Here is a 21,826-nt window from a genome sequence, read left to right as displayed (position 1 = left end):
TATTAGCAGATTCTCATCTTGCAAGTAAGCCAGTTCCAGCTAAACACAATTGCTTTTAATGTTAACATCATACATATATCCAGTGATAAAGGACCTTAGGCTGGACAGCTGCTAATATACATTCATTTACATTTCCCCAGTAAAAAAGCCTAAGAAGGGGTGTACCCCTAGTGGAGTGGTGAGGCTCACTGGTTAGAGGCGGCAGACCCGGAAGCGGAGGACGGCCCGGGACCAGGGTTCAATTCCCAACATGGCAGGGTCGTGAACCAGGGTCAGCAGACTCGATAATTCTCGCCTCTGTGCCTACTTTAACCAGGGATCGAACTCGGAAACTCTGGGCATTAGCTTCGCCTCATCTCCACAACAGCCCCTCACAAACGCTGTGGATGCCTGGTTTCACCTGGGAGATACCCAGGAGGGAACATCTCACAAGGAAAGCCAGGACTGGTTCCCCAGTGGTCTATAGTGCCAGGACGCCTCCGGGTAGCAATGCGCTTTACAAGACACACACATTTACCCCTGTGGTGCGAAGGTACACCTGCCACTGTGATGAGTACTTGTTGTACTGAGTTAATGAGATAATTGTGAATTGTTTGGAAGATGCAGGGAAATTTGCATAAACTGGCATGCGGTTGTTCATGGGACTTCTCCAATAAACTGTACATAAATGAAAATATTTGCTGATCAATTGAGTGAGGTTCCTGTACTCAACCACAAATTTGCACAGGATTCAAGAGAATTAGCCTGCAAGAATCTTATCTGTCCTGCCCCATGGGCATACAAATGCACAAAAGAGCTCACTCCCACAATCATAGACACGCATAACCCCTGCAACCACATTTGTCATATGTTTAGAAGATTTTAAAAGCCTTGGCACTACCTAAATAACAAGGTGATTTGGAATTCTTCTAAAGAAGATATTTGATCCCAAGTGACTAGTCAGATCTAATCAAACTACCTTGTTGTTCATATAGACCCTGAAAAAGTCATCGTATTCAGAAGAGATGTGGGATTTGCTGTATAGGATTGTAAATTAGTGCAATCTGAAAACATTTAAAGGGTTAGGCAAGAATGAAAAATGCACCACTTTCTGAAGGACCCAACTGATATTCAGGTTGCTTTAAACGATTGATTGTGTATGGAAATTCATGAGAAACAGTGCAAACAGTATCTTGATCAACAGGACACACTAGCTTTGCCCAAATAGAAGACCACCTAGAAGGGTGAGTAGTTGGTAAATTTGGTGCAAACATGAGTTGCAAGGACTTTGACTTTTTGCCAATACATACTGGTCAGATATGTGGTTGAAGGTTTCTCGTTTAGAGGTGGATTATTTTAGACATTTTCTCTAGAGGATTATGCTTTAGATCTGAGCATGTTCACCTGCATTTGTAGTCCAACTCACAGTCACACAGTGAAGGGTCCCCATGCTGAGCACAGCTGCATTCAGCCTTTATCACCTGGGGGAGATTTTTGAAATCCTTATGGTACAACTTTAAAGAATAGTACACCTGTAATGCACCAAAGCCAGTTACCGTAGGAAGGTTGCTTAAGCAGTAAAGAATAATGCTTACACCCTGTGAGCAATTGGGTTGTTGGTTGACTGGGTTGTGAGTCCTGGGCAAGCAGCAACCACAATCTTTGTCAGGGCGAGGCACAAGTCAATCAGTAATGTGTTTGTGCATTACTTCAAACAGAAACAAACACCACACCCAGGTTACAAAATTAGAACAGAATGTGTAAGATCTAGCTCTTTCCCTCCTATGTTTCTGACTCTGTTTTTGTTGGCTATAGGATTATGGGCACTTTACCACTGCTGATCAGTGCTAAAGTGCATATTCTTTCTGTATAAATTGTGACTATGATTGGTTATCCATGGTTGTGCCACCCACCTGAGTAGCCCTGTAAATGTTTCTCAGACCTACCACTGTAGTGTCTGTGTGCACAGTTGTAAACTGCCATGTCCTGACACGTGAACCCACTTGCCAGGCCCAAATCTTCCCTTTCCTTACATATAAGTCACTCCTAAGGTAGGACCAAGATACCCCCATGGGCTGGGTGCAGTGTTTGTGCATGGTAGGACATGTACTGGTGTGTGTGACTTGTCCTGGTAGTGAAATAGTGTGCATTTAATTTTTCACTATTTAAAGCCTGCCTGTCTGGTAGGCTTATCATTGGGGTTGCACTGTAACATGTTTACATCTGTAGCTTTCAATAGGGACAAGATGGATATCTTGAGTTTATGCTCTCTAAACTCGGAATTTATTGATGCACCTTTTGGTAAAGGTGGTTTTTAATTTCTGTGTTTGAAAATACCTCTTTTAGAAACTGGGCATTTTTTTACTTTAAAAATTGAACTGGTTCCCTTGAGAAATATACAGAATAAGCTAAGACTTAGCTTTAAGTCAAACAAAGATAAAATCATGAACTAGTGCGATTTTAAACATAAGGTACACAAAAATGTATTAAAGTAACAAGAATAAAAACAGTTTACATTTATGCATCATAAAATTCCTAAATAACGATTACAATTATAACTAATAATACAATCTATTGTGACCTGCACAATACAAAAGACAGACAAAAATTTGTAAAACGTAAAAAATTGTAAAATACAAGTGGTACATTCAACGCTATAATTTCGTCACACCCTTGTTTTATAGCCACAAATTTGTATATCAACAGGGGAGGAGAGGGCTTGAATTGTACAGTAGTTGGGCATCGACGCGTTTCGGTGGTTCTGGAAGAAAATATGATCCAGCTTTATCAAGACTAAGGTTCGATGTCTGTCTTGTTTCAGGGTCTGAACAATTCCCCTACAATAGATATACATACAATTAATCCTCTATTCTCTTAAGGTGTGTCCTGCTTTGCCTGAGTAACTCATCCCATGGATGAATAGACCTGCTCTGCATTTAGAGTTTTGGGAGGAGTTTTGCTACACCTGCATAGGCTGTGTCTCCTTTTTCACAATGCTGTTTCAGCCCTCTGTGGTCATGCTGCACCAGGGAGGACAGGACTGGTTTGGACTGGGTTCAAAGAACCTTACAGGAAAGAGAACAATGACAAAATGGGATATAAATACTACACCTTAAACCCCAGAACTTTAGATTACTTCCAGGAACAAGAGGACCCTGCCAAGAAGGAAAAGAGTGGAAGGACTGTGTGAGGAGCTCTGCCTTTTCTGTATTTCCCATCTAGGGGTGGGTTGGCCTGCAGTTGCTGATTCTGTGTGTGATGGAGGAAACGACTGACTTGTTTTGTCCTGCTTTGGTATCCTGCTGGGAAGGAAATCTCCAAGGGCTTGTGTGTGCTGGTCCCCTATTGGAAGTTTCATGGATACTAAAAGACTTTGTGGGAAAGATCCTTGTTGGATCTATAAATTATCTGCCTCATGGGGAGCGGAGAAGCTCTGTGAGGAGTGCTGTCCCTGATTTGTGTGGGAGAGGGACGGTCTGAAGTTGCTGCTCCTATCTGAGGCAGGAGAAAGACTGGACTGATCTTCCCCTTTATTCTATGTACAAGTGCTAAAGAGCGTTTGATTCTTCAAGTCCAGCGCATTGAGAGCATTGTGGAAGGACCTCTTTTGTGTTGAGAAGTAGGAGGGGAGAGCTTGTTGAGGAAGTGTTCTGCTCCCACCTGTTAGCCGGTGTGTGTGTGTGTGTGTAGGCACCCACGGAGACACGCTGCACCTCCACAGTTAAAGCTTGTGGTGAGCGCTTATGAATTTTTGCGGTTCAAGCCCTAGGCATTGGATTACATTTCAAATGTGGCAGAGGCAGAGGAGAGAAATCGCTGCTCTTTCTGAGGAAACCACAGCAGTGCCAGGAGCCTGAACGCAGCCCTAAGCTGGTTGCCATAGCAATGAGGGAGCCGCAAGGAAAGCTAACCTGACCTTAGGGTTGTTAGAATAACCCAAGTGTTGGACAAGGCTGGCCAGTAGAAAGGACGCTGCGCACCCATGTGAAATGCCGCTGTTCACACCAGGAGGAAGCTTGCAGCAGCAGCGCGTTGCCGGGAACCAATTACCTGTTCTTTTAATAATTCCATTGTGAATGTGGCAACAAGGGTAATTCCTGGGCCTTTTTAAGTATGGTGGCATTACTAGCCCCAGTATGGGGATGTGGGAGTCTCTCTCCGAACTAGAACTGCTGCATTTGTTTCATGCCTTAATGTTATACTAAGTGTCATGTTATGCCTTGGGAGTTACAGGGATGAGTAAGGGAAGATGTTTTTCAAATCTGTGCAATTTGTAAGTAGTGCTTTAAATTGCCTATTTGGCAAAGTGATTTCTTATCTGTGCAACTTAGAGGTATTTACCAGGCCCTGAGCACATGTATTGCCACTTTATTAGGGACTTACAAGTAAATTAAGTATGTCATTTGGATATAAGCCAAACTAAGGGGCCGATTAGGATGGTGGACGGATTGCCTCCGCCAGGCCGGCGGTAGCCACAGCCGACCTTGGGGAGGCAATCCGTCCGCCATCCTCACAGAAAAGACCCCCCGCCACATTAGGATGGCTGGGGGGTCCGCGTGGATGGCATACATATCGTGATGGTGTCTGCGAGACACCGGCAGCCATATTACGATGCCTGCGGTCCTATGCCTTTCCACGGTGGCATTGCCGCCATGGAAAGGCATACAGTCTTTGCTTTGGGGGCCCGTTGCGGGCCCCCAGGGTTAAGGGGGGAAGGTGCCTATGGTACCCCCCTGCGTTTCAAATTACAACATGGCAGGCACCGCGCGGTGCCTGTCATGTTGTGCTTTGAAACCCACAACATGCATTTTTAGCATTGCGGCCGCAATGTTTAAAATGCGGGATGCACCCGCCACTGTGGCGGGTGTATCCTGATCCGAGGCACGGGACCTACGCCCCTTCCTCTGACAGGATGGCGGACGGACTTTGTCCGTCCGCCATCCTAATCGACCCCTAACATTTTTAAAAGAGACAAAACAACCACTTTAGCACTGGTTAGCAGTGGTAAAGTGTGCAGAGTCTTAAAAGTCAACAAAAATGGGTTTGAAAAACAGGAGGATGAAAGAAAAAAGTTTTGGGATAACCATACAGAAATAGTAAGTCTTAACACAGCCAACCACATGTCATGAGGAGTAGTATTGCTGCAAGAGATACCACCTCACACAATTACCAGTACTAAAATGTAAAACCTAATGTTTTTCCTTGCATATCTACCTACACTGAGCACAGATGGACAATGTGGATGCAAATAGGGACCTTGATCTTATTTGCCATAGCTGGGTAGTCTTTTTATTCCACGTGAGACATCTTACCTAGTGAGCAGTGAGTTTGTTATATTTAATGATAATTTCCTTCCAAAACTCAAATTCTCCATTGCTATGCAACTGCTCAAAATAAAGTGTGAAAATGTAATTGCAGTATACAGTGCAATCTTGCAATCTCTCTGTAATGCCATTGTTAGATTGATGGAAGTGTTCTTTAGTAAAACACCACCTCCACTACAGTGCTCTATGGAACATAAGAGAACGTGAAGACATGCTAGGCAGGCATTACCACTCCCCTTGATCAATGTGAGCTTATGGTTACCAATCGTCCGTTGTCATTTAAGACCTTCCACAGTCAGGATAGGTGGCATATTCTTAATGAGGTCCTAAAATGCTTATATCATCAGTGACTAAGTTATTAGCTAGTTTCTTTTTCTCCCTGGTACAGATTTGATTTGATTTGGGATTTATAAAGCACGCGATTGCCCATGGGCGTCTTGGCGCTATGTGACATAGTAGACCAGTTAGCTTCTATTTGAGAGTAAAAACTTGCAGAGAACAACCAAGTTTTTATCTCTTTTCTAAAATAGAGCAAAGAGGGGCTATTTTTGATTGACATTTTGAGCAATTTCCAAATCCTGGCTGCATGCAGTCTAAAACTTCTCCCACCCCATCGAACCTGATTAAATCTAGGTACCTGGCCATTTTTTGATGGCTGGATCTCAAGAATATGGAGGGCTCGTACCATTTCAAATGACTTTTCAGGAACTGACAACCAGTTCCATGGAGGGCCTAAGAGGGTCCATCAGGACCTTAATTAAATAATAACAGCCTGCCAGGGTCATGCATCAGATGCTGGGCATATTTGTCCGCATCTAGAGCACAGGAGTGTTGGGCACCTCAATGTATAAATCGGGTCTAGCACTAGAGACCTGGTGTATTTTATTAGCCATTAAAAGAGGGGCTAACTTGGAACTGAATGAACCCATCAATGTGGGTGCTTTTATCCTACATTTCCTCATTGAAGGCTGGTAAAGGATAATAATCTTGTGCAGAGCTGCCTCCTGATACATTTACCTTATAGATGTTTGGGATGTTCCTGAATCTGCTCTTTTTCTCTTCTAAAATTCTATTTGCGTCAGTAATGAAAAACAACTGCAGAATTCTCTCATTTGCAGGAGGAACTTTCTCAGTCTATTAAGCAGTGGCGGCTGGCAATTTTCACAGGTAAGGGGCAGGGGGCAACACATGCACACATACACACTCTCTCACACATGCATTCCCACACAAGCATACACACACATCCACTACACGCACTAGCAAATGCACATACATTAATGCGTACTCATACACATGCACAAAGGGAAGCCTTAGAGGTCCCAGGAGGGTTGGGACTACTTGCCTTATGTCATTTGGTGACCCAAGGTAAGTCTATGAGGGGAGGCAGCTGTCCCTTACTCGTCACAGAGTGGGATGGGGTTTGTTAGAAATGGGATTTCTGGTTGCCTAGGGCATGCTCCTAAGGCAGCAGAAACCACCACTCTAGTCAGGGCAAGGGAGTTACATGCTGAAGATAATCCCTGTTCACCCCCTTGCTAGCTTGGCACAAGCAGTCAGGCTTATCCCAGAGGCAATGTGTAAAGCATTTGTGCAACACACACACAGCAGCAACCCACTAGGCACACTACAAAATAGACTCCACACAAGGTTGTATAAAAGAATAGACTTTGTATTATCCAAAACACATTAGAAGCATATTCACACAATGTACACTGTGTCAACTGGCACTAGACAATATTCACAGGGGACTATATACAAGACCAGGCCAATCGGGCCACGGTCAGAACCATCAGAATGCAGGTAGAAAAAATAAAACACAGTCAGTAAATACTGGTACAATAATGACCTCTACATTATAACATTAGGCATAAAACACGTTAGGTTCAAACCTCATTAGCAATAGGCCTTACCAGCATAAACACATTATGCAATAATCATGGTGCATACATCACATTTGGCAACCATCAGCATAAACACATTCTGCACATATTTGGCAGTGCACCAAAGTAACACTAATTAGGTACATACATCACCTCAGGGCCTTGCAGTCTATCAGTACACCCATAAAGTGCACACAGCACCTTAGAGTAATCGCTAAACTGACCTTTTACTGAGGCTCTAAATGCCCTATTTCCCGCAAAGTCAGGGCATGAAATGAGGCCTCTCTAATGGCCCCCTGGCTGACTCAGCAGCGAAAACATAGTGCGCAGATGCGCTGGGGCGTGGGGTGCAACTCACCCCCTTCTTAATAAAAGAAATGTCCCCCAAACGTTGCAGCCCCCTGCGCTCTCGCAGGGCAGCTGGGATTGGCACAAAGAAGAACTGGCACCACTGTGCCTTCTGGGTCCCCACTGGGACTCAATAATAAAATATCCCCCAACATTGCAGCTGCCTGCGCTCTCGCAGGGCAGCTGGGGTCAGCACAAAGGACACTGGCACCAATGTGTCCTGTGAGAGCCCCACTCTAGGACTCTGCAACTCAAACTGGCCCCCAAAAGGGGCTCTTCTGGTGACACTCACAGCACCCGCAATACACTGGATTCAGCCCCCACTCACTGGGGCTGCTCTGGTGTTCTCTGCTTCCTCCAGTCTCTCGGTCGTAGGCAGCAGACACGGACGCAACTCAATGGGAGCCCTCCTCACCAGGGCTCTCCTGGTCTCCTCCAATGCGGCGGGGTGTCACGGACACTGGGCCTCGGGCTCTCCCCGCTGCCGCTACCAGGCTTAAGCTACACTCGGAGCACTCTCCAGCACATGGAGCCCAGCTCTTTCACCGGCCACAACTTCCACTTCCAGCCCCGCCCACGGTCAGGCAAATTGCCTGTCTTCTGGAAAATGCGGCAGCCTCTTTTCTCTGGGGCAAAGTGCGGGGTGGGCTCCTGCCAAAAAATAAACGCAAAATTGCGGGGTGGGCTCCCGCTCCACAGACAGTGTTCAGATGTGGGGTGGGCTCCCGCTCTCTTTCTTCCTCAAGTGCCCGGTGGCCTCTTACCTGCAATTAAAGCCAACTGCAGGGTAGGCACCCTCAAAGGGGCCCAAATGCGGGGTGGGCTCCTGCTTGGCCCCACAGTAGCACAGGGGGTCCCCACACCTGTATTCTCCCAGCAGTCCTTGTAGCAGCACACTGCCAGGCACCAGGGCTCCTCCTGAGCTGGCAACAAAAAGATAGCGCTCATGAGGCGCTAAGAGCCACAGCTCCAGCAAGCAAAGTTATAGGGGCACAAGGCGGGGCCCAGGCAGGACAGCTCACAGGGCCCTCCAGCAGGGAGGCAGTCCATTGTGGCAGTTGCTCCTGGAGCCCAGCATCAGCAGGTCCTCTCAGCACAAGGAAGTACATATTCAGGGGGTCACAGCCCCAATATTTACATCAACATTTGCTTTGTCTGCCCAGGCAAATGGCTTGGGGGAACCAGCCTAAACTGGTTATGGGGGTTTTGGAGCACTTTGTTGACAAGGCTCCTCTTCCCCTTTGTCAGGTGGGAGATCGTCATCAGACACACCACAGAAGGGTGGAGCCAGCATTCACATAGGCAGGCACAGACCTATTCAGGATCAGGGGACTACTCCTCTCACTACTCCAAATCCAGATGCCCTATTCAGCCTACACACACACCTCACCAGCCCCTGTCACTCCAAAGCCAGACATGCAATCCACATCAGGCAGGCAGACAAATAGCAAACAGAAATGTCAACTTCTAACAGTGGCATTTCTAAACTAGTTATTGTAAATCTGTGCTCACTATTGTGCAGCATTTTTTATTACCATTCCAAACATACTAAACTTGACCACGCTGCTCCTCTCATATCAGGAATTACCACTGAAACACTTATCAGGGAATCCCAATGCATTCCCATGGGAGGGCAGCCTCACAGCAGTGAGAAACCAAAATGGTTGTTTGTCACTACCAGGACATGTCACACACTTACGGTACATGTCATACCTTTCACCTACAATGCACCCTGCCCGTAGTGCTAGCTAGGGCCTACGTTAGGGGTGACTGACATGCAGTAAAAGGGGGGTCACAGACATGGCACACACTTTAGGTGTCACATCACAGCATCCGTATCACTGCACGCACAGGCCCTGCAATGGCAGAAGCCTGAGACAGGTTTGAAAGGCTACTTTGGTGGAAGGCACAATCAGCGCTGCAAGCCCACCAGTAGCATTTAATTTACCGGCCCTGGGTATCTGAGATACCAATTTACAAGGGACTGACAGGTAAATTAAATAGGCCAAACAGGTGTAGACCAATCTTACCATGTTTACCACAGAGAGCACACATACTTTACACTGGACAGCAGTGCTAAAGTGCCCAGAGTCCCACAACTACCAATACCATGTCAGAAAAAAGGATAAGAGGAAGGGAAAAAGTTCAGGGATGACCCTGCAAAAAGTGCCAAGTCCAACAGGGTTAGTGAGACTGCTGACCCCACCCGATTCTGTGACGAGTTGTCAGTGATTTACACTTGGGCCTTGGCACTTAAGGGCCTAAAACTGAAGCGCCCAGTTCCGAGGCAATCACAATTTTCACCCTTATTTTGCTAAATCTTTACATTTGTTCCATCCCATAGCACTCACATAGCAATAAGTGTGCAAAATGGATTGTACCGTCGCATTCTTTGGTTCCAATACGCATTTGGAGTCTGAGCACCGTTTACGGGTCTTGGATCCGTGTTGACAGGAGTCAACGTGATCTGTTGCCATTTTATTTGGTGATATTTCACATTGCTGAGAGATTTTACATAGGATAGGAACTAGCGAGGTTAGAATTAACTGTTCTGTGTTTAGTGATGAATACGATATATGACGGGTGAGAACCTGTTATGGATCTGTGTGAAGCATATGTGCTCATGGGCATAGCTTTTGAGGGGTGTGTGAAGTGTTCCAACCCCAAATAAATGCTTTCTTGACCTCTTCGTTGGGTCTTGGGGCCCTGAGTAGGGTCTGCTATGTCAGTATTGGCCTTTCTATATGCTCTGGCTTCACTCTGAGGTTTTCGCTTGTTGTTTTTTTTATCAGAACTTAATCACATTTATTGACTAGTTTACCAAAAAGTAGCAATTCTACACCTATAGAAGTACTCCTTGAAAGAATGCAGATTTACCACTCTTTGAAATTCACAAACATTGCCTTGCTTTTAAAATGAGCTTACAAGAGTATTGAAATGAGTCTAATCAGTGCAAATTGGGTTTCAGAGGCAGCTGCAGACAGTAGTTTATTCCCAGTTTTGATGTTCTGCCAAACTCAGACGTGTTTCCTTTGATGAACAAGGCTCTTATCTTTCGCTTATTTTAGTCTTTTTTTACACTTTGCTCTCCTAATTGGTTCCATTCTGCTCCTCATTTCCTAAACCATGATGCAAAGTTGGACTGCACTTCCTGATCATTTAGCACTGTTCATATATTGTGATCAATGGCGTGTGTTCTACTGCTTTTTCTATTTATGTTTTACTAGGTTTCTGCTTTCTAAGCGAACTCTCCAAAATGATTTATCTGCCTCAAAATTCACAAACCATACTAGATGTAAATTCTGATGCCAAGTCTCTGCTATTGTGGTTTTATTGTTTGTAAGCAATGTCTTGGTCTTCAGCTGAATTCTGAGTTGAATTATAACGCCAATAGTGTTACTTTGCATTTAATTTGACTTCTTCCAACTGCAAGAGTCAAGACTGCTGACTGGTTTCTAATCACTTTTCTTAAAATTCACTAGCGGATTATAAACTGGTGTTATGGATGTGAGATGTGTAATGTGTCTCATGAAAAGAAAAAGAATGTGGTCCAGACCCCTCACTGCGTGGCTCCCCCGACTGTGTTGAGATCATAACTACACAAATTAATTAACTCATTTTTATTATTGGTTTTTCCATTGTATTACTTTTTTGTTTGTTTATGTTCCTATTTGCACAATATGTACTATGCAAATCTATGTCATAGGTTGTTCATATATGTTTTGGTAGTGGAGATGTTATGTCTTGTTTGATTGCATGGGAACAGTATGATGCATATAGGTTCTAAGATGCAACGATGGAGTCAGAGTGAGCAAGAGATAGGAGGCTGTGAGGACGTGGAGCTGCTGATGATGGACACTTATGCAATAAGCTTCATTTATGCTTATATTGGGACTCGTAAAATGTTTGAGGCGACCGTAGTTACATTACAAATAAATTCAGGAAGAACTAACAAATGGGCATGCTTGTAGTGGCTGACATAACCAGGACACCATCGGAACTGAGGCTAACAAGTGTAGAAACGAATAAACAGGACAGCTGGCTTTTTCCAAATATGCACCAAGGGTTTGAAACAACATCCCCTATCCCTCAAGACTTACCCAACACTACTCTAATTAAGGAAAGAGTTGAAGACTCACACCACATCACAATGCATTAACTAAACCAGCTGCCTCCCCTATTACTTATTGGTCATATGCTTGTGTTTGACCCTGTAGAGTGCCTCTGTTGTTTAGCTAGGTTTACACTATAGATACTGTATACATACATAAATACATACAAACATTCATACAACAATCATCTCCAAGAAAAATTATTGGGGATGGTTTTGCAATTCTGTGGCAAAGAAACTCCTCCAGTTCCTGGAGAGAATGATAAAGACACATTTTTTAAATGTCCTGTTAAATGCAATGGGAATAGTATGCTTAAGGAAATTCCACACAAGTATATTTCAGCCATCTTTAGCAATAGTAGGGAACAGGAATATTCCTAGAAAAGGGCTTGGAGAGAAAACTCATAAAGTCATAACTATGTGATAAAAAAATAAAAAAAGGAAAAATGTGCAAACTGGATCCCAAATGCTGTCATTTTTAGGTCTTGCCTAGGCAGCGCTTGCGCTGTCTCTTTGAGACATGCTGTATTCAGGATATGTGCATGAAGCTCCGTCCACTTTCCGCCCATCTTTTTAATTGAATCATGTCACTTTTCTTTGTAAATGGTGTTTTTTTATTGGTCAATAGCCTTAGTAGTCCCGCCTTTGTACCGCCTTCTCTCTTTCTGTACCCTCCCATGAAGACACCCCCATGTTACATGTGTTGTTACATGCTAACTTTCAATTACAGCCTCAGACCACTATTTTTTATAGGGCTTTCTCCTTCCTGCTTTTGGATATGCTCTCCTGCACAACACGCCATCCTTGATATGGCGGCGCACCTTTCTCTCCGATGTCAAAACTTTAATAATGGCAGCCGCACCATTTATATAGCATGGCTCAACCAAATCCTTTTTAGAATTGTTTTATTAATTTTTTTGTAAAACGGATATGGTGGCCACGCAACTTTCTTTTCACCGCCAAAATTCTTTTCTTTGAAAATTGATTTTTTGTTTTATAAAATGCTGCACTCCAAGCTTCATATTCATGGTGGCCGTACGCCTTTCTCCCACTGCGGCATTCTTCCCGTCTGCCCCGACTTGGCTGCCCAAACAATGGCTCCTTCACTCCTGCCCCGGTTGAGACAGAGGCGGGGACAGCAATAGAGTTAAGCCGCTGAGAGATACAAACTTGGCCAGCCTGGACGCTGCCTGTTCCGCTGAAAAAAAACATTAGCAACGTCCCCCTAGCAATGCATGATTCGCTCCCAGTACCCATGTGATCATTGTTTACAATGTTGCTGGGAGCGATGCCGCCAACATTGGGTAAAATCAAGGAGGACATCAGAGGGCATGAACAGTGGCAAAGCGGACCGTTATGGGAAGCCTAGGGGCAGGGATGGCACACGGTCGCAGAGGCAGTGGAAAACCGGTGGCAGCCAGGTCTGCTCCGGGGTGCTAATGCTTTGCCTGACTTCTAGAATCTATAGAACCAAGTGGGCTGCTTCCCTCTCGCTGCCTCACTGATGATATGGGATGGCTCCCCGGCAGCATGGCAGAAATCGACTGAGCTAATCGGGATTTTTTTAAAGGTGAGGCATTTCCGAAGACAACAGCGTGTCACAGGCCAATAATTGCATGTATGGCCCACCCACAACTTTTTAACCCATTAGCCTTCGATGTGCAACTTTTTTAATGCATTTAATCATTTTGAATTCTCTTTGCTTTTCTCTTTCGTCTTTCCAAAATAAAAACAAACAGGGCGGGAGGTGTACGAGCCCCTTATGTTGTACATTTTACGTTTGTGAACAATAAAATCGAGAGAACGTAGTGAATCCCCAAACCACACCGACTGTCTTTCTTGCACCCTCCACGTTGTTCAGTGATCCTTCATCACCCCAGAGCAGGAAGCACTCACTGTCACAGATAAAGCCTCGTTTTTGTTGTTCTTAAACTTCTTAAACTTCCCCTGAATAATTGTGTTTCCTGTTGAAGCTGAGCAGTGACGTCTTGTTGCTGTGGAGTGGAGCTATAGATGCATGTCTGCAAAAGGTTTAAAATGTTAGCCTCGCCGCACAGCAACAGGACACTCAACCGGAGAAAGCTTTACGATTAATGCAAGTGGGAGTGGGGGTTGCAAGGGGTCCCGGGGTGGAGGGGGGTGTAGCTGATAAGGGGTAGACCCAAGGGGAATGAGTGGGATTAGGTTTTTTTGCACTATTTTGGATTGAAATGTACCCGGAAAAAACTCTCAGTGACCTATACTCGGTCATTTGCAATGCAATAGCTCTCATTTGCGAGAGTTTGAACTATTGGCATTGTAAATGACAATGCCTTTTCTTTATGTGTTTGAAAACCTGCAAGCGGTGCGTAAGCACGCATGTTGCACTTATAGCTGTTGCTTATGAGAAGCAAGGCTGGCAGTAAAAGAGGCGCAGTTACTGCCAGACTTGCTTCTCATAAGCAAGTAGTTACTCCCAGCCTTGCTTCTCGTAAGCAAGTACTATAAGTACAAAGTGCGTGTTTTCGCACCACTTGCAGGTTTTCAAAACACATCCCAAAAAGGCATTGTCATTTACAATGGCAATAGCTCAAACTCTCGCGAATGCGAGACCTATTGCATTGCAAATGCTTGTTTGAATGGGTGTCAAGTAGAGGTCACCACATAAAAACCTTTCCATTTGAAGAAATCAAAGCATAGCATGTTTAGCTCTAACCAAAAAAGCTATCAATTTAACAACATTAGACAATATGCCAGTTTAAAGTCAGACGCAAGAAGAAAACCCAAATATATATCCAGGTCTAATACATTTGTTTGTGAATCCACACAAATGAGTATGTTTGTGAAAGTTATAGGCATAAATGTAATTGTCTGTTCTACCCTAATTGCATTGTTGCATTCTTACCGTTGTTGTTACTTTGATGATGTGTGGCACATTTTCTGTACTTCACATGCTTTCCATGCTAATTAGAGATTGTTGTTAAGGTTTGCAAATTGTCTATATAGTGTATTGATTGTCATATGCATTTTTAGTTTTTTTCGGTTATTGCATGACTTATATTTTTCTGTGGGATTAGGTCTTTCTGTCATTTATTTGCATGAATTCAAGTCTATAGTATTTATTTGATAGATTTGTTCGACTTGTGCGGTTGCCTACAATGGTGCCCATGCTCATACCAACATGTGGGTAAACTCCTTAACTTAGATCCCAGTTGTTTTGATGATTGTCCTGTTGTTCATGTGCATTTCTGTGGATTTATTTGTGGAACAAGACAATGAATGTACAAAAGATACTATAAATAGAGTTTCAAGTGCATTGTCCGCTACTAGTCAGGTAACAGTATTCTTGGCAACTTGCAGACTGTAGGTTGGTTTAGTTCACCAACTTTGTGGCTGAAGCTGCTGTGCAATCACAAAATGCAGCCCAGTGGTGGAACTAAACTCGTTCCAATAGCAGGCTGCAGTCATTAATGCAGATAGGTAACTGCAGCCAGAGCTTAACCATCTCTATGTGCTCTGTCACAATCCAGCTCTGACCTCAGTGGCCAGCTTGAGGGTCACCTTCAAGTGAGTGCAGCCACTGACTTCATCCCCTCGAGTGATACATAAGGTCCCTATCTCCAGGGGGCCATAATGAATGACTTTAGAAAGTGGCCCCCAGCCGTGTGCTTAATTCCTATATTTTGCTTGCGTGTAATGATGTGACATCTTGGCAAAATTACTTGTTATTAGACCAAATGCAAATCCATCACTTAGTATTATACTTTACTGAGAAACGCATCCCCCATCTCCAATGTCGTCAAAGTATAGGGGAATGTGAAAAAGCTACTATGTCTAGGTCGATATTCCAACTATACCCCCGTGCCACAGAATATGGATCTCTCAGAGATATTTCATGATAACTGTATGCGGAGATGGATCAACTCGGGGTTAGACAGTTTGGATGTTTTTTTACTGCCAGTGGCATCAAATCGTATGATGAGTTAAAATCAGAGTTCAATATTACTAATCAGGATTTTTTTAACTTTCTTCAGGTTAGAGATTTCCTATTAAAGAAAGGGGGCGGCTGTATTACATTTCAAACTTGTCAAGCCATAGAGAATCTGGTTAGAGGAACTCTTCCCAGAATTGGAGAGATCTATGAAGGGCTGAATGCATCACTCCCAGATGATATGGACAAACATGTGCTGGCGTGGCAGACTAAACTTGGTATTTCCTCCCAAGTTTCTCTCAAATCATACGAAATGTCACTCACCTGCCTAATGTCCATGAAACTCCATGCACAATCTTATAAAACTTTTTTCTCATTATACTATACCCCGTATAAAATCTCAAAATGGGGGACTGGGAAAGGCACAACATGCCCACGCTGCGCACTTCCTGCAGCAGACCTCATCCATATGTTTGCCTCATGTAATCTTTTAACCAATCTACTAGGTGAAATATCTGCTTCCTGTCGGATATTGCTCTTGAAGGATTAACATCACAGGGGAGGAGGTCATGAAGGGTACATCTAGCACTAACCGCCCTAAACCAATTCAAGGACTGATCTTTGTCGCTATGGCCATTTTTCGGCTGTGCGTTGCATCAGCCTGGTTAGATCCGTTACCACCATCTTTTCTGCAATGGAGGGCTAGGCTGCTGACGACCTGCAGCCTTGAGGTTGCCATATAGAGGAACAAAGGGCATAATAATCGGAGGAAGGGCATGCAAATCTGGGCTCCGCTGCTAGACTGGATCCAAGCGCACCAACTTGACTAAAGGGAATAACCGATACTAAGCACGGTGTGTCTATATTTCTGTATCTTTTATATATATATATATATATATATATATATATATATATATATATATATATATATATATATATATATATATATATATATATATATATATATATATATATATTGTTGCAATGCTATGGTATTCTTAAAAGTAACGGCTAAGTTTATGTCTATGTGTTTATGTCTATGTCTATGTATTTATCTATCTGTGTGTAACAAGAAGGGGGTACCTGTTCTCGAGGGGGGGGGGGGTGGATTGTATAAAATGTTGAAACAACAATAAAAATGGTTTAAAAAAAAAAGAGAAACGCATCCCCGTGTCAATTTTTGACACAAGAACACATTACAAGCAAAAAAAAAAGGTCAAGAAAACAAAAGCACCGGTAACAAACAGACCAGGTTCAGTTGTTGTCAAGCATTTGCAGTGCATTTTAGCGTGAATGGCGTTTAATTACTTAAGTTGGCATAATGGCTTAATTCGGGAATCTCACATAGTAAGTGTAACATGAAATTCTCAGCACGAATTGCACCAACACAATTTACATTTCGGCCAAGCCTAACCACCAGTCAATGATGGTGCGCAGGGCAGGATTATGGGGCAAAAATCAAGAGCGTTTTCTTGTGCTTCTCACAGATGTGCATTTATTATTGTTGTACGCGGAAGATTTTTGTTCACACCAAGTAGATCTCTTTTAGCCCCAAGACAGAGAAGGTTTACCTATCTACCATGCAGAGAGGAGGAAGCTACCAGGTTTCCCCTGAGTCCTCCGCCAAATGTTACCTGAAGGAGGGCCCATTTGGGGATAGGTAATCAGTTCTTTCAGAGACTGGCCAGGTTTTGGGTAAGTTTCCCTCCCCCAACCACTCCCCCTATCTGTCACTCTTCCAACAGGTTTTTGACCTCATACAAGCATATGGGTTGACTTTTAATATACACCAATCTAGTACACAATAAATATAGAAGAAGAATAATAACGATCAAAAAAAAATTTGGAAATGATTGGGGTGAAAATGCATACTGAAGGAAGAAAGTGAGAATTATATTAGTTGGTATATAATTATTATTACACAGCCTAGCACTAATCAACAGTAACTAGGGAATCTGTCACAGCCATGGAGAAATACTGACGCTGCAAACATAAGAGCCCCGATCATACATTTCTGTTTGAAGATAGAACACAAGGACCATTTTGTAACAATTTACTCTGGAATGTGTGGTGTAAATGGCAGGATTGTAAAAACATTTAAGAAGTACACTTCTACACAGGGTCTCATTGAGCTAATAATAATAAAGGCAGTGGTGGACATTAGAGATGTGTATGACAGTGATGAAAGAGCATATGTGATCCAGTGTGGTTGCTTAAAATATACCCCAGATTTTTTTAATGCTTTATTACGTAATATGCTCCAAAGAAATTATAACTCAGAGATCCCAGGCTGCTGGCCAGTGGTCATTGGTCACAGATGACATAGGGCTGACACAATAGAAATTAATTATGTGCTTGTGATTTTATAATAAGCATTCAGTGACTTGTGTGTAAAGTGTAGGTGCATTCGACACATGCCCAGCATACAACTGTGCTGGGCACTTTGCAGAATGCTGAGCCAGATAATTTGGCAGATTATGGTAGAGAGTATCACAATAGTCTGCTTAGAAATTCCTAATTCTTTCATGTGCTACTGGTTTGCCTTTCAGAGGGTAGAAGGAGCTCTAAAACTAGAGAAGAAGATGCTGAGTGCAGATTGCGGGTGGGCCATAGACCTTTAGCTTTGGGCCATTAGGTTTTAGATTGCCATAAACAGGCAGTGAGGATAAGGGCGATAAGTGGCTGGTGTTGAACAGGGAGTTCAGGAACAGCGATTCTGTTTTGAAACTGTTGGGCTAATGGCCATCCAAGCATCAGTGTAGGCCAAGCAGCATTGACAGGACTGGTACTAGTGGTATGTTGGTTAACACAAATAGAGCATTGTATTGTTGGTAAAGGATTAATCCAAGAACCCATAGATGCTGATGATTTTCAGGAGGAGATAGAAGTAGGTGTTGGCAAGAGTAGGATAATCCTTGGGGCAGCATAACCATCAATTAATCAATCAGGGTTGGTAAAGCACAGCTACTCACTCTTAAGGGTCTCAATGCGCGGGAGGGGGGCAGCTCCGTTGGATGCTTAAGAAGATAGTCGGATCACAATTTCAGTGTTTGTGACCAAATTGATTAGGAATTCAACTAAGATACTTGGGAATTTATCACAAAGACTATTTAATAAAATCTGTCTCTTTTTCCAAGAGCAACATGGAGCGTGGAGGAGGGAGGTTTGTTTAACAGGTGGTCTGATTTTGATATTCCAGTTTTGGAAGGGTGAATTCCTGACAAAACAGTGGCAGAAGCCAGATAGAAGTACTGAAGGGATTGTGGGTGCTGTGATAGCTAGCAGTTCGAAAAAACGCCCTGGATGTTAATTCTGTTCTACTACCTTGCAAGCAGACCCCGCCCCACAGGCATTCAGTTCTAGCAAAACCCCAAAAGCATTACTTTGAAGCACTGCAATGTTATTTTTTGATGCACTCTATAACACGCCTCTCTGATCGGTATCACGCAGGGGCATGCCCCCCTGCAATGTTCAAAGGCAGCATTTTCATTTCAGTGAATGGTTTTTAAATGTTAGCAGTAAAAGATCAATGCACCAGCCATGGAAATCTCTGCCCTTCAACAAGCCACTGCTACGTTTGCAATGCTTTGAAGCAGTTTTCTTCCACATGGTAAAGGCAGAAGGCAAGCATATGGCGCGAGGACACACCCTTTTCTTGCTTTATCTCATTAATGTATGGAATGTGTGGTGCTAACGTTTGAGTGGAAGAATATGTATGAGCATATGGGAAGCAGGTTACTTTCCAACAGTGCCATATAGTATAGAAAATGTATGACCTTCAGCACATTATCAGAGCATCCTTCCTTACACTGTGAAGTAATCTTCCTAAATGACCCCTTATAAAGTAGCTCAGTGTCCAGTTACCCTTCTAGCTCTTGGTCATGACAACGTAAGCATGCCTGCAAGCATTCACAATGTATTGATATGTTTAATTTAACACTCAGGTTAGGGAAAGGATTAATAAGCATAATTTCTCAGGCATACAACATTTTCTTTAATTGATTGATTGATTTTGCACTTTCCAAATTTTGGGTTTTAAAGAAGGACGGCAATTTTATGCAAATAATATTAACACTTTATTCTGCAATGCTTTTGTATATAATCTATCTAGTGGTTTTAAAGAGCAGAGAGGTCCGATAATGTATGTTATATGTTATGTTATGTCTATTTGTAGAGCGCACTACTCATCCGTGAGGGTATTTAGGCACTTTGGTAGGTGTGCAGTGGTGTGTGGCCCCTCGGTTAGTCGAAGATTTGGTTTTCTGCTTCTTGCAGAATTCAAGAAGTAAAGAGGAGGCTCTGATGTGTTGAGGGGGATCCTTCCAGGTTTTGGGTGCGATGTAGGAGAAAGAGAAAGCTCTTGCTCTGCTTTTGCAGATGCATGGAGCGTGTGCCAGTGAACGTGAGGCAGATCATATTTTTCTGGTGGGCTCGTCAAAGTGTATGAGGCTGTTTAAGTATTCTGGTTGTGTGTTGTGCAGGGCTTTGTATGTGCATGTGTGGAGCTTGTATTGGCTGTCCTTGTAGATAGGAAGCCAGTGAAGGTTCTTGAGGTGCAGTGTAAAAAGGGTGTGGCATGGGAGGTTGAGTGACATGGTGTTCTGGATGGTCTGTAGCCTGAGTAGTAGTTGTTTGGAGATTCTAGCATAGAGAGTGTTGCTGCTGGTGATGAGTGTGTGTGTGACTGTCTTTCTGGTGTTCTGTGGCAGCCCTTTGAAAACATTTCGCAACATGCATAGGATCCGAACGCAGGAGGTATTCACTGCATAGATTTGTGCTGTCATGCTTAGCTTGTTGTCTAGAATGTTTCCTAGGTTTCTTTCATAGGATGTGGATGTGAGAGTTGGTCTTAGCTCTATTGTCCAACAGGTAGAGTCCCATAGGGAGGGCATGTTGCCGAAGACCAGAACGTCTGTTTTTTCGGAGATAAGCTTTAGATATTTGGTTCACATCCAGTACGCTACCATGGTCATGCACTCCCACATTGAGAACCACTGTTTTGGAATATGATGGAAGAGCTTTGATATCATTCGGATTTGGGATGAAGATTCAATTAGAGCTAGAAATGAAAACACAAATCAGTGGATTTAGCTTGGGCACGTTGAGGTTATCAATGGCTCAAATCTGAATTGCCCTCATTGCATGTGCACAATTGATGGGAAGAAGAAAATGGCAAGAGGTGGTTTAGGACCTGTTCAGAAGAAACATCGCAGGGCAACCCCTGGGAGTTTTGAGCTCAAATGAATCAAGCAGTTCTTAGTTATCGTATAATACTTCAATCGGGAGGAAGGGAGGGATAAATCAAGTTCTGGCCAACCCCTCCCCAACAATAATTCATGTAAACAACAGAGTGCCTTTGAGATAGTTCAGAGAGTAACAATGTATGAATGTCATGTCTCAAGCTTAACTGACCAAAGGTCTATAGGTTTTTGTTTTCAAAAGGCGAAAGCCCTCACCCACCCAAATATGGCATGTTTATCCTAGGGCCCATCCTCACATTGGAGCTCATTAGGTAGAAAAGAAGCCAGTGAATTCTTGGGCCTAGGATTGCTTGTGTGTGGTGTGTATGGTGCAGAGAGGAAAGAGGTCAACTAAATCTAGCAAGTGAAAACAAAAACATAAATGTCCCTGATGCACAGGGAGTTTTCCTTTTGAGTGCCAGCGATATTTTTACATTTTACTTTCCTGGACCATCATACTTCACATGGCAGTCACTGGAAGGAAAAATCAGTAATGATAACCCAGTGTGATCTGGTGGTCCAGCAGTAGGCAGAGCGCCTAGTGAAGGGATTCCGAAGGCAGGGCAGCTGAGTCTCTGCCTAGGAAAACCTTCCAGGTCCACTAACTCGATATGGAGGGCTGATACTAAGAAGTTGATGGATGGGGTGTCTACCTCTATAGGAGATCCTAAATGAGACACTATGTCTTCAAACCTAGAAATGTATAATATATCTATTTGGCACCTGAGAAAAATCTCCTGTTAATCCTAAAGGCTTTACACCTGTACTGAACCATCTATGTATTTATTAGGTTCTGATTAAATTATGACATTAAATATATGTTTTCTCTTTTTTCAGATATAATTGTTGGAGCATTCGGTGTAGGGAAAGCAGTTGTATACAGGTATACACCATGAGCAAAATTGTTTCTTTATTCCTGAAGGATTTAAGCTAGTAATAGTATTTTGATACATAAAAGTTGGCATTGACATCTACTGCCACTATGCATGCAAATTTGGTTTGAATTGCTTTATTAAACTAATAACCACACACTG

General features: G+C 43.3%; 1 protein-coding gene across 1 annotated transcript in view; it reads left to right on the top strand.

The window, feature by feature from the left end:
• Positions 1-21,826, top strand: part of ITGA8 (integrin subunit alpha 8) — a 721,129-nt gene that overhangs the window by 379,526 nt on the left and 319,777 nt on the right. Inside the window, exon 14 of the mRNA XM_086941818.1 lies at positions 21,630-21,675. Within this exon, the coding sequence (XP_086797944.1) occupies positions 21,630-21,675 (46 nt within the window). The remainder of the gene's footprint in view (positions 1-21,629; positions 21,676-21,826) is intronic.

This window comes from Lissotriton vulgaris, chromosome 10, assembly GCF_964263255.1.
Source record: "Lissotriton vulgaris chromosome 10, aLisVul1.2, whole genome shotgun sequence".
Taxonomy (NCBI): domain Eukaryota; kingdom Metazoa; phylum Chordata; class Amphibia; order Caudata; family Salamandridae; genus Lissotriton; species Lissotriton vulgaris.
Note: the sequence above shows the minus strand (reverse complement) of the source record. Positions and strands in the feature narration are given on the sequence as shown.